Here is a 19422-nt window from a genome sequence, read left to right on the forward strand (position 1 = left end):
ACTGGAATTGGAAATGTGCACTCGGATCAAGGCGAACTCCTTGCTCGGATACAACAAAGAAAAGCATGCCCCGGTAACCAGTATGGATCGGGCCTCCAACCAGCTCCCTTCGGTTGCACATGGCAGTATGCCCGCAGATCTAGATGTGCTTTACGGGCAGTTGCAGCCCGAGGAGAGTTCTGCCTGGCTTAGTCTGATAAAGGTCACAATTCAAAATCGGGGCCCGCGCGGCGCGTTTTCGGGCTGTTTTTGGCACTATCGGAAGGGACCTAGACTGGCGCGGTTCCTGTACTCTCCAAGCAGAGGTTTGGGTTTTGGGTAAATTTTCGGCGTGTTTTGCACTTTTTTATAGGGGTTTTTTGCACTGGACTTTTTTTTCACCCTACCCCAAAAAATCTAGTTCGAAGAAAGAAACCCCGATAAGAAAGCCTAAAACACGCAAAAAATAACCCAAAACCTAAGCCTCTGCTTGGAGAGTAGGGTTACCGACGGCCGCCGGACCCCGCGTGGTCGCCGAAAAAAACAGGAACAAACCTGAACACACAGCAATGCAACAAACCAAAACATGAATTATAAACAAAGAACTAGTTTTAGGTGTGTCCAAATTTGTTACTAGTTGCCCGTGTCCACGCCATCTATCCCGTCAGTTACTGTAGCAGGGGTACTTCCATTACACAAAAACTGAAATCAACATTTGAGTAATATGTTATACTTTGGATTAGAATGCCAGATGGCTTTCAGTTGCCTGCATTTTTTATCTGAGTGGTGTCCGTAGAGATGTACAAAGTCGCTTATTTATAGAATAAGAGTATAAATGCCATGGGTACATATAACACTTATGTAATCGTGAATACAATTTCTGGATATACTGTACTGTACATAGTGCCCCCCCCCCAACTAGGCAGTAAGTGTTGCGTTGACGTTCATTTCGCAAGCACCGCATTATATAATTACGGGCAAATATCCATCTTCTTCTATATCTGTTTTAAATAAGAACTATTTTTCAAGTCGTTAACATCTTAGGTTGTAAGAGTCAGGCCACCACGCTGTGAAGTCGCGTTCCTCAGGGCAAACGCACGCGCACGCACACAAACCATCTAGTTATGTCAAGATAAACAGACACGCATATATATATATATATATATATAACATCTGTGTACATAATATCACCAGGGTACATAATATCACCACCTTGAGAAACAGTGTGCTTTAAAGATATTTTTACTGCAACATACTTTTGGTATGCACTCCTACATACCTCAAATGTAGGACCTTGCAGTAAAAATCTCTTTAAAATTTAGATAGTACTACTATTTCTCAAGGTGGTGATATTATGTGCCCTGGTGATATTATGTACACAGATGTTACACACACACACGAGCACTTACACATACTAACACGCGATCAATAGTATCAAATTGATAAGAGGTGTGTATTGAATACACATCTCGGGTAGGTGTTAACTAGGTGTGAAAAGGTCCCGGTCAAGTTAATCCTCGTCGCAGGTTTAGATAAGATCTTAATCCTCGTCGCAGGTTTAGATAAGGACTTAATCCTCGTCGCAGTCTCCGACGTGATTTGCAAGGCCCGACGTGATTTGTAAGCTCCGACGCATTTGTAAGCTCCGACGCGTTTGTAAGCTCCGACGCGTTTGTAAGCCCGACGCATTTGTAAGCCCCGACGCATTTTAAGTCCGACGCAGTCTAAAGCACCGACGCAGTTATAAGACGGCCGAGAGCAATAAGACGACATTGGCAGCTGTGTTATATCGTCAACGTACAGTAATTTTGTCGGGATGAAAAAAACACGTTTGCGGCCGTAAACTACACTTAAGCCATGTTTTCTTCATTTTGCAGCAAAGATTTTGCAATCTACAGATGGTTTTAGGAGGTTTGGAAAGAAAAGGGGTTTGTGATATGGTCTTTTATGGTAATAAGTCTTGACTAGTACTCGGTTCTTGACTTTTAGGTTTTTTTTGACTTGAACCTAAACATTCTTACAAGTCCGGATCCAAGTCCAGTGAACCGGTATGCAGCACTATTGTCTAGTAAAGACTGGTAGTGTTGTGTTGTGTTGCCCAACAAACAGGAAATTGGAAATATTCTAAGGGATAGTCATCACCACTTGAATCTTAAAAGCATCCCATACAATTTCAGAGTGGCAAAACTGGAAATATTCTGAATAAGGTAATCTGTATAATATTGATACATACTGTACTACATGAGCACATTTGAATCAGTATTTCATACTTTAAGCATTTAAAACTGCAGAAACAAGCCCCAAGGTAAAGTCCTTTATTTTCGAGGTGGTACCCTAAAATCAATCCAGGTCCTTCCAGTAACCGTTTTTCGTCTGCCTTTTGGGGCATTTCTGCTCCATGAATGTCGATATACATTGGGACAGTGTTGTTTCAACTTAGTATGTAGGTAAGTGACTAGAATATTAACTTTAAAAAATCTTGTTTCCAACCCCTAAAAACTGCACTGGATGCCTTGAATATCTAATAGGAAAGAAACAAGTTTTAAGTCATAAATACTGACAAAAAAGTGATTAATATAACGCAATGACAACCATTCGCATGTCTGGTCAAAGAACTAACTTTGTTAAGCGTGAAATATCCACACGTACACACGAGCCACGGTTTCGCAGGTGCATAATACGACCAGCCGAGTGCAAAGTTTGGACACAAGTTTGATAACCATCGCGTTTCTTACACTACACACCTATTCCTTATCGATTAAACGTAAATACAGTGTACAGTGTGTGGATTTTAGGCCTTTGTTTTGAGCACTGTAGCTTAATCATTTTGACAGAGCGACTCATAAAATCTCTATTTATACCGAGAACTTCTGATAAGAGCAAAAACTGTGTACGAGTTTTGTGATTTCTAAAAGTTTAGGAGATTTTAAAAACAACTTCACTTCAGCATTGGACCAAAATCAAATTTTGTTTGTGACGAATGTAAATTACATGAAATAAATACACGTTTCACATCGGGGCCTATCTTTCGGCGAATACTTAAGATTCCTCGTCCCTTTAAGTGTCACAAGACAAGATAAAATCTTGAGAAACGAACATTCTTTCTGAGTCTTGGCTGTTGAAGTCGTTACTATGTATCACTGTGCCAAGGTGACGAATCTAATATTCAAAGCGTTCTCACGGTTTAATGTAATTTAGTCAACAGCCAATCATACCTGGCGAGTACTTGTATCTCCTAGCAACGCAGGTAACGTATCTCACTGTACTGAACGACAGGGCTCACTAACTTAATCTTCTGTCGTTTTAGGGATTTATGTAGTAAATTTACATCAAATTGTTTAAATCCTTCCTTTTAGATTAGTATATAATATAATATATACAATATAATGAAGAGGACGTCACATATAATACTTTAACGAAAACATTTTTGAGAATTCTGAGTGGCTGAAACATGATACACGTACTTGTAAAATGTCTATACGTAGTACAAAAGACGTAGTACTACGCTTTTGTATCTACGAGAAGCCTGTAAAATATAAGTTGTTCCGTATGCTAAAAAAAAACTTAACGCACATACTACTAAAAAGTTTATACGTACGCCGTTGTCTCTATTGTAGAGAATAACATGGCAGGCCCGTACGTACGTCCTAGATTCGTTTCTAGCCACATAGTTTCTTCGATACAGAAATATGTGTAGATTCTTTGATCGTATCAGTCAGTTGGCCTTGCTGAAAAGATAAAAAAAATGGCGTATCGAATCATTTTTGGTCTATTTCCGTCAGATTAAGCCTCTTGAGATTTCTTGAGTCCTGGAAAAGTTACTCAAAGTAGACGCCGTAAACAGTCGCTACGGCGAAGAGGGATCCGTTTTGGAAGGTGGCGGTGGCGAAGTTGTCGTTTTGCTGGTCCCACACACACCGGCTGGCCACCTCCAGCGAGTTGTTCCCGGACTGCCCGATGTAAACATGGCAGACGATCTTGTACCGGGGGAAGTTCAGCTCCTTGACCCGGTCTTTGATATTCTCCGTCAGCCTCCTGGTCAGGAAGCCCACGTTCTCGGGACGGTACGTCTCGTTTTCGAGGAACTGTTGCAGGAGTAGGTTCAGCATGGTCTCGACTTTCGCCGGGGAAAACTTGCTCCCCTCGTCGGGAGTCATTTTGTAGGTGTTGGCGACCACGACCGGGAAGGTGGTCTTGCTGGAGCGGGTGGACATCGCTGCCGTGCTGAACCTCCGGGACGCCATGGCGCCCACCCCGGCGTACGAGAACCGTCTGGTGGGGCCCATGCTCAAGCTCACCCGGGACTCTCGCCGTGACATCCGGCGGGCCATCAGCTGCAGGTCCCCCTCGTTAGAACTGCTAGAAACTATCGACGACTTCCTAGTAGCGGCGAAGGACAGTCTGCGGGTGTTCACAGGTGGTTGTAGGTCCATGGAGGAGTTGAATCGGTCCAGGCTCTCCCTGGTTAACTCGCTGACGGAAGCCATCTTCCTTGTGTTGTCAGACTCTGAGCTCTACTAGCGCCCACCGTCAGGTGTTCCGGTTCCGTTGCCGGGGGCGGAGTTGTGCGCGCATGAGAGGTGAAGAAGACGGTTAAATCTCAGTCTAAGCACGGCCTGCACGTAGACTGTCAAGGTCCCTGGAGCAAAGACAATACGACACAGTGTTGACAAAACGGTCCGTCCTAAGAATGAGATTACACCTCAATGTTATCTGTCTTGTATCTTCTCTAACACATCACGAAGAATGTCTTTAAGTGAAGCAGACCTTCCTTCAAGTTCTAGTACATTGACAGCTTCCTAAAGCCACATCTGTTCACACGTGGAATGAGCCTATGTCCAGAACAGTGGGAGACTTATAACTATCGTAGCTGCCTTGTTCTAACAACCCTTGACTGTTCTTCTCTTTCCAGTCATTACTAATCTCCAAGCAGATCCTACGGTGGCAGGACAGTATCCATTTGCCAGAGGAGTGTCCAGTAGCCACCAAAGGTAATGGACACTCCACTGACCAATATAGATACTATCTTGCCACCGTATTAAAGATCTGCTTGGAGATTAGTAATGACTGGAAAGAGAAGAACAGTCCTGTCTGGCACCTACTCGCAGTTTCCAACCCGAATACACATCGCAATGTGGACTGTAATTACACCACATTGTCTGCGCCATCCCACGAGACTCTTGAATGTACAATAAAGGTATTTCTTAAACGTCACCGCTGTTTTTGTCCAACACAAAAATATTCCAACACCTTTTGTTTACCGTCGCAAGTGACGCGTGTACAGGAGAAAATTAGTTTAATCTAATTGTTGTGAAGGCGTGATAGGCGAGGCCTCGTAAGATCATACGTAGCGACAGTTACAAAACAGAAATGTGGCTATCTTCTATAGCTATCTTCTCTGGGCCTCTCGGAACGGAAATGCCGATGAAAATATTCCCCGGGCTGAGAGGTACAATTTGTACTGGTCATCGTTTCGTGTCAATCTAACGTCCTGTAAACTGACCACAGGCGGTTGATGACCCATAGATCGCAATTAACTTGTTTTCTACAAACAGGTAGTTCCACGTTTACGTAAGACCAAAACAAAGGACAATAAAACACTGAGTTACCCCATTAAAGGTCTGACTTGAGTCCCCTTGCTGGTAGCGGTTGGCAAACGTTGACTAAAGCAAAATTCTACGCTGTATGACAACTCACCAGAAAAAAATACTCTTTTGGAACCTGTACCTACATATAAACGTGTCTGTTTCTTTCGTACACGTCGCCCGGCACAATATGTCGGCTCTGTCCAAAAACACCTGTTGGACAGACCGGGAACAATGTGGTTTGTCAGCACTCTCGACAGGAAAGTTTGCTTACGTTCTGTCAAACGTCAAAACGTGGGTCATTTTGACACGAGAAAGAGCACGGCCTCAATAACGTGTGTGTGACTGTGGCAATAAGGTACTCTCTGAGCCGAGGTTGTGGGGGAATGATCTTTACCTTTTTATATATGGCCGTGTTTTTTGTTTTTGTAGTTACCCCCAACACCTACCCCCACCCCGTCGGTGGCTGGCCGTCCTTCTCTGGCTAATGGATACTGCCTGGCCAATTTGACACTGTCTTTTTGCCACCGAAAGGGATCTGCTTGGAAATTAGCAATAAGGTACAAGTCTGACGAATCAGTAACGTGACTTACCGGACCACTATATATAGTTGTTGTCCTTGAAAAATCCGCTGACTTCCTTGTATCCGCACCTATTCAGCATCAGTTTGAAATCACAAACACCGGAGCCGCTCTAACATGTCCTGTACTCCCGTCTGCTGACAGATTATAACCAGTTTATTTAATTATCACCCTGGTGATCCAATGACACAACCCTGTCCCCGAGGGGGGCAACAAGTCCCTCTACAAAACGGGCGTCAGCAATACTTCAGCATGCGCCGCCATGCGGATAACTCGAGTAACTGCACAAGTACTTACGGACATCTACAAGAAGAGCTACAGAAAGAAAACTAATATCTAAACTAACTTCGTATTCAGGGCTAATCTACAAGCAGTTTTGAACTTCTTTGTTTTTACCAAGATGGCAACCAGCGGAGCAATACGATCTTTCACCAGCTGCAAACAGGACTGTTTAAAACTATGACCTAGTGTCACGGCCTCTGTATAAAATCTTTATTAGCAAAAGCTTACCTGTCATCAATGAAAGAGCCTTTCTCTCACCTGGTTATTAGTCTAAACCCCCGCGATCCGAGCGCCAGCTTCCATCTCTCGGGACAACCCGCCTGCCAGCCCGCCGATGCCCCTCCCCCTGTCCGCTTCAACCCCGACAAATAGTACGTCCCAACAGCTCGTTGTAAATTAGTACCATTTATTAATTTGATAACGGCGCCAGAATCAATAACGCTGGGGGATATGAGTCCAGCTGATGTTGACTTAATGTTTGGCAGTGTACACTGTGAAAGGTCCTGTGTTGAGAATTCCACTGTTACTAGACTTCAGGCCTGGAGACTGGTATGGCGTTTGAGATAGGCAAAAGCCTTATCTTCATCAACTATATATCAGATATTATTTTACTACAATTTCGTATGGTGGGGGCCACTGGGGGGTCACTTGCTTCAATGTGGGCTCTTTCGCTCGACAGGTTCCCCAATATTTTGTTGGAAAGTTTTTTTTATTAGATATATTTCCTGGCTATGGGCTCCAAGTTCAAAGCGGAAATTTTACCCCGTGCATGTCTTGATATGAAAACTCTAACGAAGACATATCTGCAGTTATAGATTTCGCCGCTAGGAAAACATCACGAACGCACCGACGCAAATGTTTTACTTGTCAGTGGTGAGACAAAAAGGACACCTGTCGGTTATTTTGAAAACTCCAACCACTGAGGGTTAGCGAAATGGTGGCTGAGAGGCAGTGGAATGAGGCAAACTAAATCATCACTCCACAGAAAGTTCACAACTATTTTCCATTCTTTACTCTTTAATGGGGCTTGGCCTTTTAGTGCTACAACCTGACATAACTTTATGAAGTCCAAAATACAATGTAATGCCCCCCTCCCCATCCTACTTGATAGAACGGGTTCATCTCAGTTCAAACTTACGATGTTCTGTTGATGTCGACGTCATACGATTCCAAATTCTCCAGGACAACCCCATGGCAACAAGGTGTTCGAAAATCATACCATACTTTGAGCAGGTAGGGACAGGTGTTTTATCTCTGTTGCTTTTCTCTAATTCCTTTCATGTGATGTAAGGGAAGAGTCAAAGATGAAGATTTCATCAGAGTGAACATCTTTTCAAGCGTTCTAAGTTATCCGTATTTCCTTGTTAATTAATTGCTTTGGGTACAAAAACACCCCTTCTCTTCCAGTGATGGAATGTCCGTTTCGAACGTATCGACCGTTAACTTTCAAATCTCGCACTTGTGAGTTTGACACCGTGGAGGAAGGTTCTACCTTTACTCTCCGAGTTCGAATCGCATTCTGAAACCTTGAGAACGACATTCGCTTCATTGGCAGATCCCGACATGAGTCCTTTCTCGCCGACTTTCCCTGTGCCTTCAGCGGAGCAGTGCGCCTGGGAAGTCATGAAACCTTTCCGGGTCTTCGGCCCCGCCTGGATGCGGAACGCCGGCCGCCCCATCAGGCAGGAGCTCCCCGACCACGTCCGCTTCTGTGAAGACTGCGGACGGCCTCACGACGACATCGAGACCACCTGGGAGGTGGCTGGAGGAGGGTACCTGGCGCAGCTGCCTCCTCAGGGCCCCACCTGTGACACCTGTGGTCGCCGTACTGGCGTAACCAGTACCGTACGCCTCGCACGGTGGGGACAGGGGTGGCGAGTCGTCGAGTGGCACCGCTTCGACTTCCTCCTCCTGAGCGCTGACATCTGGGGGACGCTGGACGAGGACCCCGTCTGCTTTCTCGTGGAGGACCACTGGGAGGACGACACCTACCGACCTGGTGACGAAGTCCACTTCCACCACTTGGTAGCGCTGTTCCAGACCCTGCGCCAGGGAACGCCGTCAGAGATGGCGGCCGCTCACCACGCCATCATCAACTGGATCAGCAGCGAGGAGACAGCTGCTGGTGTTGAGATGGACGACGAGATGTCTGACGTGGAAGACGATCACTGGATGCCTTGGATCGTGGATGTGGAGGACCTCTTCATGCAACGTCCACAGTAAGGCAGACACTCACTGTGACTAAGTGACTATCATCACATCTATATCATATTACCATGACTCTATTAACGACTTTACATGCGACGTTTCATCACGGAAACACGAGCAGTACTGATAAGGTGGTTTGACGAATAGGAGCCTTTCTGACATTTGAAACTTGGACGGAAGATGGACTGATAATCGTCTATCTGATTCCGAAGGTGAGGGTGACAAGGACGCCGCTTCGGACAGCATCTGGGGACATTTTCGGATTGACTGCTTCGAACATTCCACAATTTTTCATTTTCGTTTATATGACATACTTTTTCTCTTTCGACTATGAAACACCGCCGAGAAAGGCGACAGACACAGAATTACCATAGTTCAGAAAACTCCTATTGATGTCCGATCTACGGTCAGATAATTTTTCAAGTGACTAGAATCATCATGATGCTAACTTTTCTAAAAAAAGGATTTTTAGCTACTAAGCCTGTAACACATGATGGAGGTTTTGAGAACATTTTGATCGTGTCGCATTGACCAAAACGAATAGTACTGTAGGTCTATGGCAATGTAGAATCTTGTTTCGTAATGTAGTCCAAACCGTGACTAAGGCACCTGCTAAGTGTCTCCAAATACGATAACGTGTAAAATAAGTAGACATGTGAAAAATGACGTCCACATACACGAGGGACGTCATTGAAAATTACGTCTATTCTCCGAACACTCAACGGATATTTAACCAGTGACTTAAATCAATTCGTAAAAGAACGATTCTCTTCAGGTCCGTTTGGCTCGCGAAAGAAAAACGCTAAATTTCCCCCGGCGAAAGGAGACCACCTTGCCGTGGTGCCGGGGCCCAGGTGCCCAGACGGTCAACATGTGTGTTTGCAGGTTGTGGCACAGGGACCTTGGAAGGGAGAACAGGCCCATCACATGAGGAGAGCTAGCCTGATTAAATCGCTGTACAGCTGCCGCCCGCCCAACGTAACATCCAGCCGCTACCAGCTGCGGGGAGGGGCCACTAAAGCCGGTAATTACACAGACTATAGGTGAGCATCTTTATAACATGTCCTTATTACTGCTGGCGATTGCTAAGTGTAGAATGAATGTCTTTCTACTCAACTCAACTCTCTCGCTGTCAGGGGTTGGTTGGGCCTTAAGTACCTGTAGCCGTTCACCTCCAATTCGAACCATTATCAAAAGGAGCTCATGATTTTGAACATGAAAACGTATATAATCTGCTTGGCCCGCCTTGTTTGTTTTTTTGCCCTATTGCATTAGATTTGGAGTCTGCGGAGGATGTCATCCATAAAATTTACATGCTGTGGCCTAAGAAGGTACGAAAGACGGTGTAGTGTATACACAGGTTGGCAGTAGTTTTCAAAACCTTTCAAGTGGAGAGGTCGTCCCGAGTGAGTGCAGTGCCCTCTATCGGACCTGGTGTGCACAGCTGCCACTCAGGCCTGCTCAACACAAGCGTAGCCATGGCAACGACTAGACGCCCGATTGATCAACGAGGACGGCCGACAGTGGGGAACGTCGCCAAGCACGTGTCACCCTTCTTAAAGTTGGTTTCTTAATGCAACTCAGGAAATGTCTTCGTGACGCTAATGTTAGCTGTACAAATCAGCTGAACGTAAAGTTTAGGTTGTGTTTACATAGTTACATGTATGTTAGGTGATCCTCTTTGGAAGTCTTGGCATATAGTTTATTCGGTACACACAGGTCCCCCTTGTGTCACACGATTCTTGCGGGTTGCTTGGCAGAACATAGCCTGAAACTATACATAGCTCTAGATTACCAATACTTGCATAAGATGCATGGCATCCGTTTGCTGTGCTGGTCTTTTTATTACAAACGCAGAGCGGTCACTGACCTGTGTATAGTGACCGTTCAAAGGACCCGACGAAAATGTCAATTTTAATAGCCGGCCATCCTACAACCAGCCGCCGAGAGAAGGTTCCATTCCGCCCAATGGCCGACTATTAGAATAACGCGTTAAAAACTCTTCAAAACGCTGTATCAAAATTCCCACCCGCCCCGGAGCCTGCACAGGAGGCCAACGAAAATGTTCGCAGTACACAGGTAGCCACTATAGCCAGTAAAAATAACATGAAATGCATTAGATTCAGCTTAAGCTATAACAAAAGACAGGGCAGTCTTAGATAACTGGGATATGAGAATAGATTAAGATAGCACAAAAAAATACCGAAAGATTTCATGTAATCTTCTTTGTATTTTCACTTCTGTAGCTGAAATTGGGTGAGTGCAAAATAGCCCCCAGCTAAACGCACAAAAAAATGTAATCCATAATTAAGGGTTACAGCTGTAGTCCTTTCCCTAATCTTGTGCCAATGGCTTTTACAAATTTTACAGCTTTTTATACAAAAAGTAGGATTCGTCATGTCTTGAAAATGAAGTTGTAAACGTAAACAGTTGGAGGACATAGCAAACAGTATGTAATAGCATGCACTTTTAAATTTCTTTTGAGTGAAACTATTCCCCTCAATAATAGAGAGTTCTTAGTGGTACAAAGTGGTACCAAACGCCCAAGGCTATTGTCTTTTAAATAGAGAATCCACATGCACAAATACAATACAATCATCATAGGTGTACCTTCGCCTATTTAATGTGATATTTTAGGCATAGAAAGACAATAATTTTGATATGACTTTGCTCGGCCTATATTCGTAAGTTGCGTCTGGTAAATTCCGGCTAGTGATTTAGAGCATTTATGAATCTACACGAAAGAATGTTTAGGAGTCATTGAAGTCTTTAAGTGGGGAAATGGCGCCAAAACACTCCAGTCTTACCACATTCCAATCAATCTCCATCTTTTACCTGGCAAAAATATCAACGATTTTTCAGACCCAAACTTGGTTATTAACTGGGGAACTTACAATGATTTGTTCCATTTGTTTTCCTAAGAGAAGCAACGTCAAGGAAAATAATGTCGTGGTTCGATAGGTTGATGAATATTTCTGTCAGACGAAGTTTCAGACGACATTTTTTTTTCCTCAGGGCCACGCAAGACTGACAGGAACCACGTGACTAACCCTGGGCGTCGTGCAGGTAAACAGTGTTACCTGTAGAATAAACATCCCGCCGTCTGCACCAAGGTTAAACAACCTCTCCCAACATACACTTCAGACGACCCTGAAAGTGTTCTTCAAACAGGTGCAGAGCTTCTGTGTCTGGCCAAAACGCGGCCCTGACCAAAACATCACCAGAAAAACGTCGTCTGACGATCGGCAGATACGTTTGCCCAACAGTAGGGTAAGTACATCAGTTCACACCTTGTTCTATAGTTGTTCTTTTTGTCGTTTGAACTGCGTTTAACTGCTACAAGTGCAATTTAAGGGTCGTTAACCACAAGTTACGTGCAAATCGTGTACGCTGAAGTGGTGGAAAAGTAGAGGCATACACGGAACCAAATCAAGTATTCTTGTAGGAAGAGAAGTGGAGCGGAATGGATGGATGTTAGGAGAGTGTATTCGCAGGGCACGGTCGGCTAAAAACTTTCACGGCACGCTAAACTTTCAGTGTTGAGAGAGTGTCCGTAAGTCTACCTACCGAGACGGACTATCGCAAACACACCCGCAGCTCTCTGTAAGCGGTTCATGCAAAATACGCCCTGCTTTTCTAAACAAGCTTAGATCCCACGAGCTATTCTAATACGGGTATTGTTTGTACCGCCGACTTTATCGATTTTATGGTGTATTTTTATTTGCCACTTAGACACAGAGCCAACAGTAAAGATAGCCTCCCCTCCCTGTTTTTGTCCACGGACTTGTTGACGTGAAGTCAGCGGTTGCGTACCGACGGTGGCTCCGCCTTGCTGCGCCTGTATGCCCGGTGGTCGGAACACCGCGTGCCATTGTGTCAGCCCATGTTGTTTTTCTGCCAAGCCCTTTTTTGTACAGGAACAAAACAGTGCATGGAATAAGAAAAACAGACAGTCAGTCGCACAGAGTTGCTTGTCCCAAAAAGGGCCACCTCAGGTCGAGGTCTAGCAATACAAATGTGGGTCCCGTTTGTTGATTTTGCTTGTTTTTACCTTTTTTTCTCTCAGGCAGCTGTTTTGAGAGAGAACTCCCCTCCTAAGGACAGGTAGCTGGAGAAGGATTACTAGTCCGGAGCGGAATCAGGTCAAAAGGGACCACACAGAGTACTTCAGAACACTTTAGCAGTAGTAGATCTTACGGGTACTTGGGTGGTACTACAGGCCAGCACTGGTGCGAGTACTCAGAACAGCGTTTGAGGTAAGATAAACTCATGAGTTCGGCTGTTTTGAACATCAGCAGAAGTACTAGTGTCATTTGTCATGATGCTTTCACTTGTATTGATTTGGGCGAAGAATGAGAGCACATGTCCCTAGGGGAACTGAGTCATTACGGCGTAATGTACTTTTAAACACTGTGATTTGTTCGTACTTGCGACTACTAAAAGTACGTTTATATATTATATGCGTTTTGTTGAGGTGTTTTCACACACAGACACGGTGACACACACACACACACACACTCTCTCTCTCTCTCTGTGTCTCTCTCTTTCTCTCTCTCTCTCTCTCTCTCTCACACACACACACACACACACACTCTCTCTCTCTCTCTCTCTCTTCTCTCTCTCTCTCTCTCTCTCTCTCTCACACACACACACACACACACAGACAGACAGATATACACACACACAGACACAACGTCACATACACAAATACACACACACACACTTCCATTGACACCTGTTAAGCGTTACAACACCCCCCCCCCTCCAAATGGCATGCACACATGTATATACTATACGTACCCACTGTTTTGTAAAATTATCACAATGGCTTACTTACTAGTATACTGTTATGTCCTTTGTATTGACACTAATGTACTTTGTAATTATTTGTAAAACAGGTTATATACTATACGTGGTCTATTCTTTTTTTCACAAACACTCTCGGCGTATCTTTCCTCTCATAAAAGGGTCTCTTTGTGGGATTTACCTGTTTTTGTTTGTTCATTCAAGGCGGATTTCTACCGAGACCACAGGCGACAAAGGCAGCTCACTGCTGCGTATTACCGCTCGGCGCCACCGGCCCATTCAAACTCCAGCGGCCCGATTTCAAGGACAGCATTGTGTGCTCTCTCCCCGCACACATTAGATTTCAGGGATTAACATTTCCAGGCTTAGCCTGTGTGTGATTTGTCGACACGTCTGAGTGCGCGCTACGTCAGCGGGAGATGGCATCAGTCAGTCGGCTGACAGAGGAGAGTTTGGACCGCTTCAACGCGATGGAGGGAACGACGTCCGTGTCGTCCCCGCTGCGCAAGATGTCGACCCGGGCTTCGTCCGTCGGCTCGCAGGAGAGCAGCCTGACCACGGGGACGGCCCGGGTCCTCCAGCAGAAGCCCCGGCCGGGGAGGAAGCTGACGCCGCTGAAGAGATTCTCCATGGTCGCTCTCAGCACCATCATGTCCCGCAAAATGAGCTTCGCCGGCACGTCCCAGTCCAGCCGGGGGCGGCGGGTCAAACCCAAGCAGGAGAACACGTACAAAATGGCCCCTGACGAAGGCAGGAAGTTCTCGCCGACCAAAGTGGAGGCCGTGATGAACATGGTGTTACAGCAGTACCTGGAAAACGAGAAGTACGACCCGGCAACCAGCCCGAACCTGACCACGATCCTAGCAGACGTGGTGAAGAACAGAGTGAAGGAACTCAACTTTCCCCGCTACAAGATCGTCAGCCATGTCTGTATCGGACAGACGGACAACAACGATGTTGAACTGGCCAGTCGCTGTCTGTGGGACCAGGACAAGGACAACTTCGCCACGGTCACGTACAGGAATGATTCCCTGTTCGCCGTAGCGACTGTATACGGGGTGTATTTTGAATAACGGTAGCTCTTTTAGCAGCATACGGCTTTTTAATGCAACCCAGCGGTGATGGACGTACCAGGAATTCATTGTAAATATGTAACATCGCATTTGTGAAGGCAGCTTCTAAGGAACATCGCGGTAATGTAGGACTATTCTTTTATAGAATAACTGGTACATTTGTAGGATAAACCAGCGTCAGTTTGTGTCCGACATTTGACATTAATTTGTGTTCCAAACAACGACACACTTTTGTACATAGATATATTTGTATTACAATTTCCAATTTTTTTCTGTACAGTAATGTGAATCATAAATGGAATCTTCTTCTAGTCCGATTAGGCTAGGTCCCAATCTGAGTTGTTCTTATATGATTTAACACTAGACTTTTCTAATAATACAGTTTATCATATTTTGGTATTTACGTTATGTATATAACAATGTATGTATTTTAATAGCATCTTATATCAATGCTTTTGGAATCTTGTATTTTACGTGCCCCGCAAGTACCCAACAAATAACAAAGTATATTCATTCAAACAATTCTTGCAAAAGTTGTTTGTGTGTGTGTGTGTGTGTGTGTGTGTGTGTGTGTGTGTGTGTGTGTGTGTGTGTGTGTGTGTGTGTGTGTGTGTGTGTGTGTGTGTGTGTGTGCGGAAACCAACATCCCTTTGAGGCTATCTTGGTCTTCCTCAAATATTTTAAGGATTACTTTTCTTGTTATCTTTGTAGGGTTTGTCCAGTTACAAAGAAGGGTCAGGATTCTGTACTAAAAATATTATCAGTAACAAAACATCTCTGTATTTAAATCAACAGTGCCTTAATCGTTACCCAAGGGCTAGAAACATATGATATGTCACAGTTCGAAACATCTACCGCCAAAAGAAAAGAAGAAAACAATACGCTTCCTGACAGCACGATTGGTCATCAATTATGCGTTCTTTGAGAATACGTATTGTGTTCTGCTGTCATGGCAACGGTCCTTGGGGCAAACTAGTGTACCGGGTACATGAAAGAAAGCTTTTAACCATCTTGAGGGAAGTGATTTATCATTTTCGATTCCTCTAAATCCAGGTCATTCAGAGATAACTTTAGATTTATGTATGCTGATGGTGTATTGAGAGAATCAGTCCCGGTGGTACATTGTCAGTTCTAGACTGTCATTTGAAGTATGTTTAGTAAATGTTAGAGTACAAAAAGTCAGTCTACCGGCTCTGAAACACGAAGGAAGCCATTATAATAGAGAAGTTTATTTCAAATTCGTGCACGGGGGCTAATTGCAAAAGAACAATAAAACAGAGTATAAAATAATTAAACCTACATGATAAAAGGTAGCTGTCTAAAGCTATAGCTATGTCTAAAACTATATGTCTAAGGGGTTTGACTTCTCTTTTTTAGACCATGGAAGACGTAATGTCCCACCTTTTCCAAAATTAGTGGGTTTTGGGAAGTTAAAAGAAGAATTGTCTTTGTCTGTAAGTTTAGTAAAATTAGGATATATTGCAGAAGTTTGAATAGTTAACTCATTTCGAGCGTTGCTATGAAAGGAACAGTTTGAGATAAAGTGTATAATAACATCACCGGGTTTAATATAAACATTTGCCGCCCGGCGGCATCGCTATGTGCCCACGGTCGCCCCGTATTTATCAAACCACCAACTTTGCTCGACGGCATATTTACTTCCCTCCCCCTTTCCACACACACATTGACATATCTTATTCTCTTTGAAGGTACTTAATTTACCAGTCATTACATATAGTTTATTTGAAAAGGCTTATCGGTGAATATACCGACCCCTCGTGTGTGCGAAACCATAGCAAACAGACAAACAAACCAACGGACTAAACTTTATACTTTAGACTTCTTGTTTACGAGGTTTGATCCAATTAAACCAAGTGGGGCATAGCCTCCGTAGCAGTCACCGGTCTTAAAAAACACGTCATTTGTGAAGAAATCAGACATGACGACGCTAGCATTGAAGCATGTGCTGTTATGTAGGCTAATTTGAGCATTCTTTCATTGATAGACTGTCATCGGTTAATGCACTAAAGAGTGATAAGGTTTAATTTAAGTTGTATTTGATTTGGCAGGTAAGTCAACTATAAACGACTCTAGGGTCAAAGGCGCTTTTCAAAGTCAGAATGTCTTTGATGTTGCTGCGCTACAGGCTATATTTTATCTGAAATATTTAGAGTGATAAAGTCGGAAAGGGTTGTACGTGATTGTGTTGCTAAGAATGAGAGCAAGAACTTGGCAGCTTTTTGGTAGTTACTGGGATCTATGTTACTATGTATGTACGTATGTATGCCTGTTTTTGTGTATCCCTGTATGTATGTATCCTATGTATGTATGAATGAATGAATGTATGTATGTATGTATGTATGTATGTATGTATGTATACCTGTATGTATGTATGTATGTAAGTGTGTGTGTTTGTGTGTGTGTGTGTGTGTGTGTGTGTGTGTGTGTGTGTGTGTGTGTGTGTGTGTGTGTGTGTGTGTGTGTGTGTGTGTGTGTGTGTGTGTGTGTGTGTGTGTGTGTGTGTGTGTGTGTGTGTGTGTATGTATGTGTGTGTGTGTTTGTATGTATGTATGTATGTAGGTATGTGTGTTTGTATGTATGTATGTATGTAGGTATATGTATGTATGTATGTGTGTGTGTATGTATGTATGTCTGACGTTTGTCATTCATCGTCCACCTGATGAGGATATAGAGACAATAGAAAGGAGAGAACAAATTTTGTTCTAGGGGCAGCGAGAGAGAGGGAAGAAGCTAGCCTCTACCAGGCTTCAGAAGCGGAAAAAGCAGAAATTGGCAAAAATAGACAGATAACACGACAGGGGAGTTGGTCGTGAATTTTGCTAAGGACAAGCTTACAGCGACTTCTGAGAGCCTTTTCCATAACTTTGATGTATTTATGTGTGGGGAGGGGGGGGGCGTTAGAAACCTGGTAACAACACCTTATCGATAACATTGTTGCAGCTAATCCTAACCAAACCAATACGCCCTGCCGGCGGACATACATCATGCGCTGGTTTATCTCATACAGAAGAAACGTGACAAGCAAAACGTGTGGGGCTGTCAAAAATACACACATAAACACAATTAATGCTACCTGCCCTCCCTTGTTGTTTTCACAGCATTCAGTGACCGTCTGTCGCACGTATTTGTCAGGTACAATGTATATCCAAAGACCGTGGATTGTGCCAGATAAATACCAGGCATGGAAGATCAACCCCCATTAACATTTAAACTATCGGGTTACATGTATCCGCAACTGCGAAAAACTGTGTCTTTGAGAGATCTCTGGTGGTTTCACCGCCTCTGGTGGGACCACGTCGGCATTCGGCTAGGTACGTTGGGAGGCGGAGGGGGGGGGGCGGGATCAGCAAGCAGGTCGTTGACCTCCAATAATTATAACACGCTACCTTGTGTTTTTTCATCAAACAACAACTAATGTAGATTATAGAGAATCATGATCGGGCACAGTTTGAAAGGAATGTGTGGCACGTGGACCAGATGTGAGGAATTACCCGAATCGCGGTTCGGGTGGTTTCATATGAACAAGGCCGAAATTGGTGGAAGCGCGATTCGGGTAAATCGCATACTTCACATCTGACACGTGCGACACGTTCCTTCGGAATCGTGCCCAAGCACGATTCAGCTAAACTACAATCTTTGCTATTTGAGGCCAATGATCTGCTTGCTGGTGCCCTACTCCCAATGTACCCCGTGGTCGTGGTCCCGCCAGACGCGGTGGAGCTCGTCCTAGAATGGGCACATTATTCGGTCATGACATACATACATACATACATTTTTAATGGATAAAAAGGCAACTGCCTGTGTGATCCATATCTGAAACCTTAAAACTACTACATTACAATAGATAAATTACAAAAATAATAAAATATACATTGTCCTCGCTAATACATGTACTTTGGCGATAGTTACTTAAACGTTCAGATTTACAATGTTAGAGCATGGGCGATAGGCCACCGAGTTTTTGTTGAGATCGCTGTTGCTTTGTTTTATGAACACTCGTATACTGTGCACTCCGTACAAGATTCCCGATAATCATACACTGAACACAAACACTATGAACACGGTCCGTTGAAAGGATCCGAAGAGTCATGAACTCAACACATAACACCGTGAACACTGTCCGTCGAAAGATTCCCGAGAATCATACACTCATCGCATAACACCGTGAACACGGTCCGTTGAAAAATTTCCCTAGAATTCTCTGTACAATGAACCATACATATATAATACATACTGCTGGGTACTTGGTCCGCTGAATCATACAATAAAAAGTACACTCATTACTCAGCTGTTACATTGGCGTTCAGGGTAGCGCAAAGGCCGACGGGAATAGAACAGGTTTCGCAAACTCGAATGCGTTCGCAAAACCGCTGCTCGACTCGATAGAACCCCAAGCCGGGGCTAGCGCTAGCGGTGATAACTTCAAAAAGATGACAGGGTAGGAAATACCTACCCGTGAACTGCGTTACCAACTGGGGTGGCAGCAAAAATGTGACTTAGAATCACGTTCGGTGTGAAGTCCCTGCCTCCCCAGACTCAGAAAACAACGATATAGTACATTTTAGAGATATTGGGCACAACTACACTTTCCAAATCTCATGCCTGGGAAACATATGTAGAACTGAAAACATGTCGGTGGGGTTTGTGGACGTGTTTAGAGTACATTTACACATAGCATGTCAAGACTCTTGTCGGGTGATGTAGCCAGTTGTGTGCGTTTACATTTTAGAACCGCGCGGGAAATGTGGGCCTATCGTGCGTCTGATTGGCTAGCGATGATGTCATTGACCTGTACAGCAGCGACCTGGTAACGCAGTTCGCCGGAAATTGGACTTTACAAAATGCTTCATATCTTCTTTAAAATATGGTATCATACCCCCAAAAAGT

The 19422-nt window shown here is 44.2% G+C and overlaps 1 protein-coding gene and 2 pseudogenes across 1 annotated transcript; 2 read left to right on the forward strand and 1 right to left on the reverse strand.

The window, feature by feature from the left end:
• Window positions 1-3509: 3509 nt before the first annotated feature.
• On the reverse strand, window positions 3510-6361 carry LOC109476137 (annotated as a pseudogene).
• A 1629-nt stretch (window positions 6362-7990) lies between these two features.
• LOC109475960 lies at window positions 7991-8650 on the forward strand. Its single transcript, XM_019776765.1, has one exon. It carries the CDS (start codon window positions 7991-7993, stop codon window positions 8648-8650), a length of 660 nt encoding a protein of 219 aa, XP_019632324.1.
• Window positions 8651-12448: 3798 nt separating this feature from the next.
• Window positions 12449-14735, forward strand: LOC109476136 (annotated as a pseudogene).
• The last annotated feature ends 4687 nt before the right edge of the window (window positions 14736-19422 follow it).

This window comes from Branchiostoma belcheri, unplaced genomic scaffold (assembly GCF_001625305.1).
Source record: "Branchiostoma belcheri isolate BF01 breed outbred unplaced genomic scaffold, Haploidv18h27 scaffold36, whole genome shotgun sequence".
In the NCBI taxonomy this organism is placed as follows: domain Eukaryota; kingdom Metazoa; phylum Chordata; class Leptocardii; order Amphioxiformes; family Branchiostomatidae; genus Branchiostoma; species Branchiostoma belcheri.

Excerpts from the sequence above, each read along its gene's own strand:
- LOC109475960 (XM_019776765.1), top strand. The coding sequence starts at position 7,991 with ATGAGTCCTTTCTCGCCGACTTTCCCTGTGCCTTCAGCGGAGCAGTGC.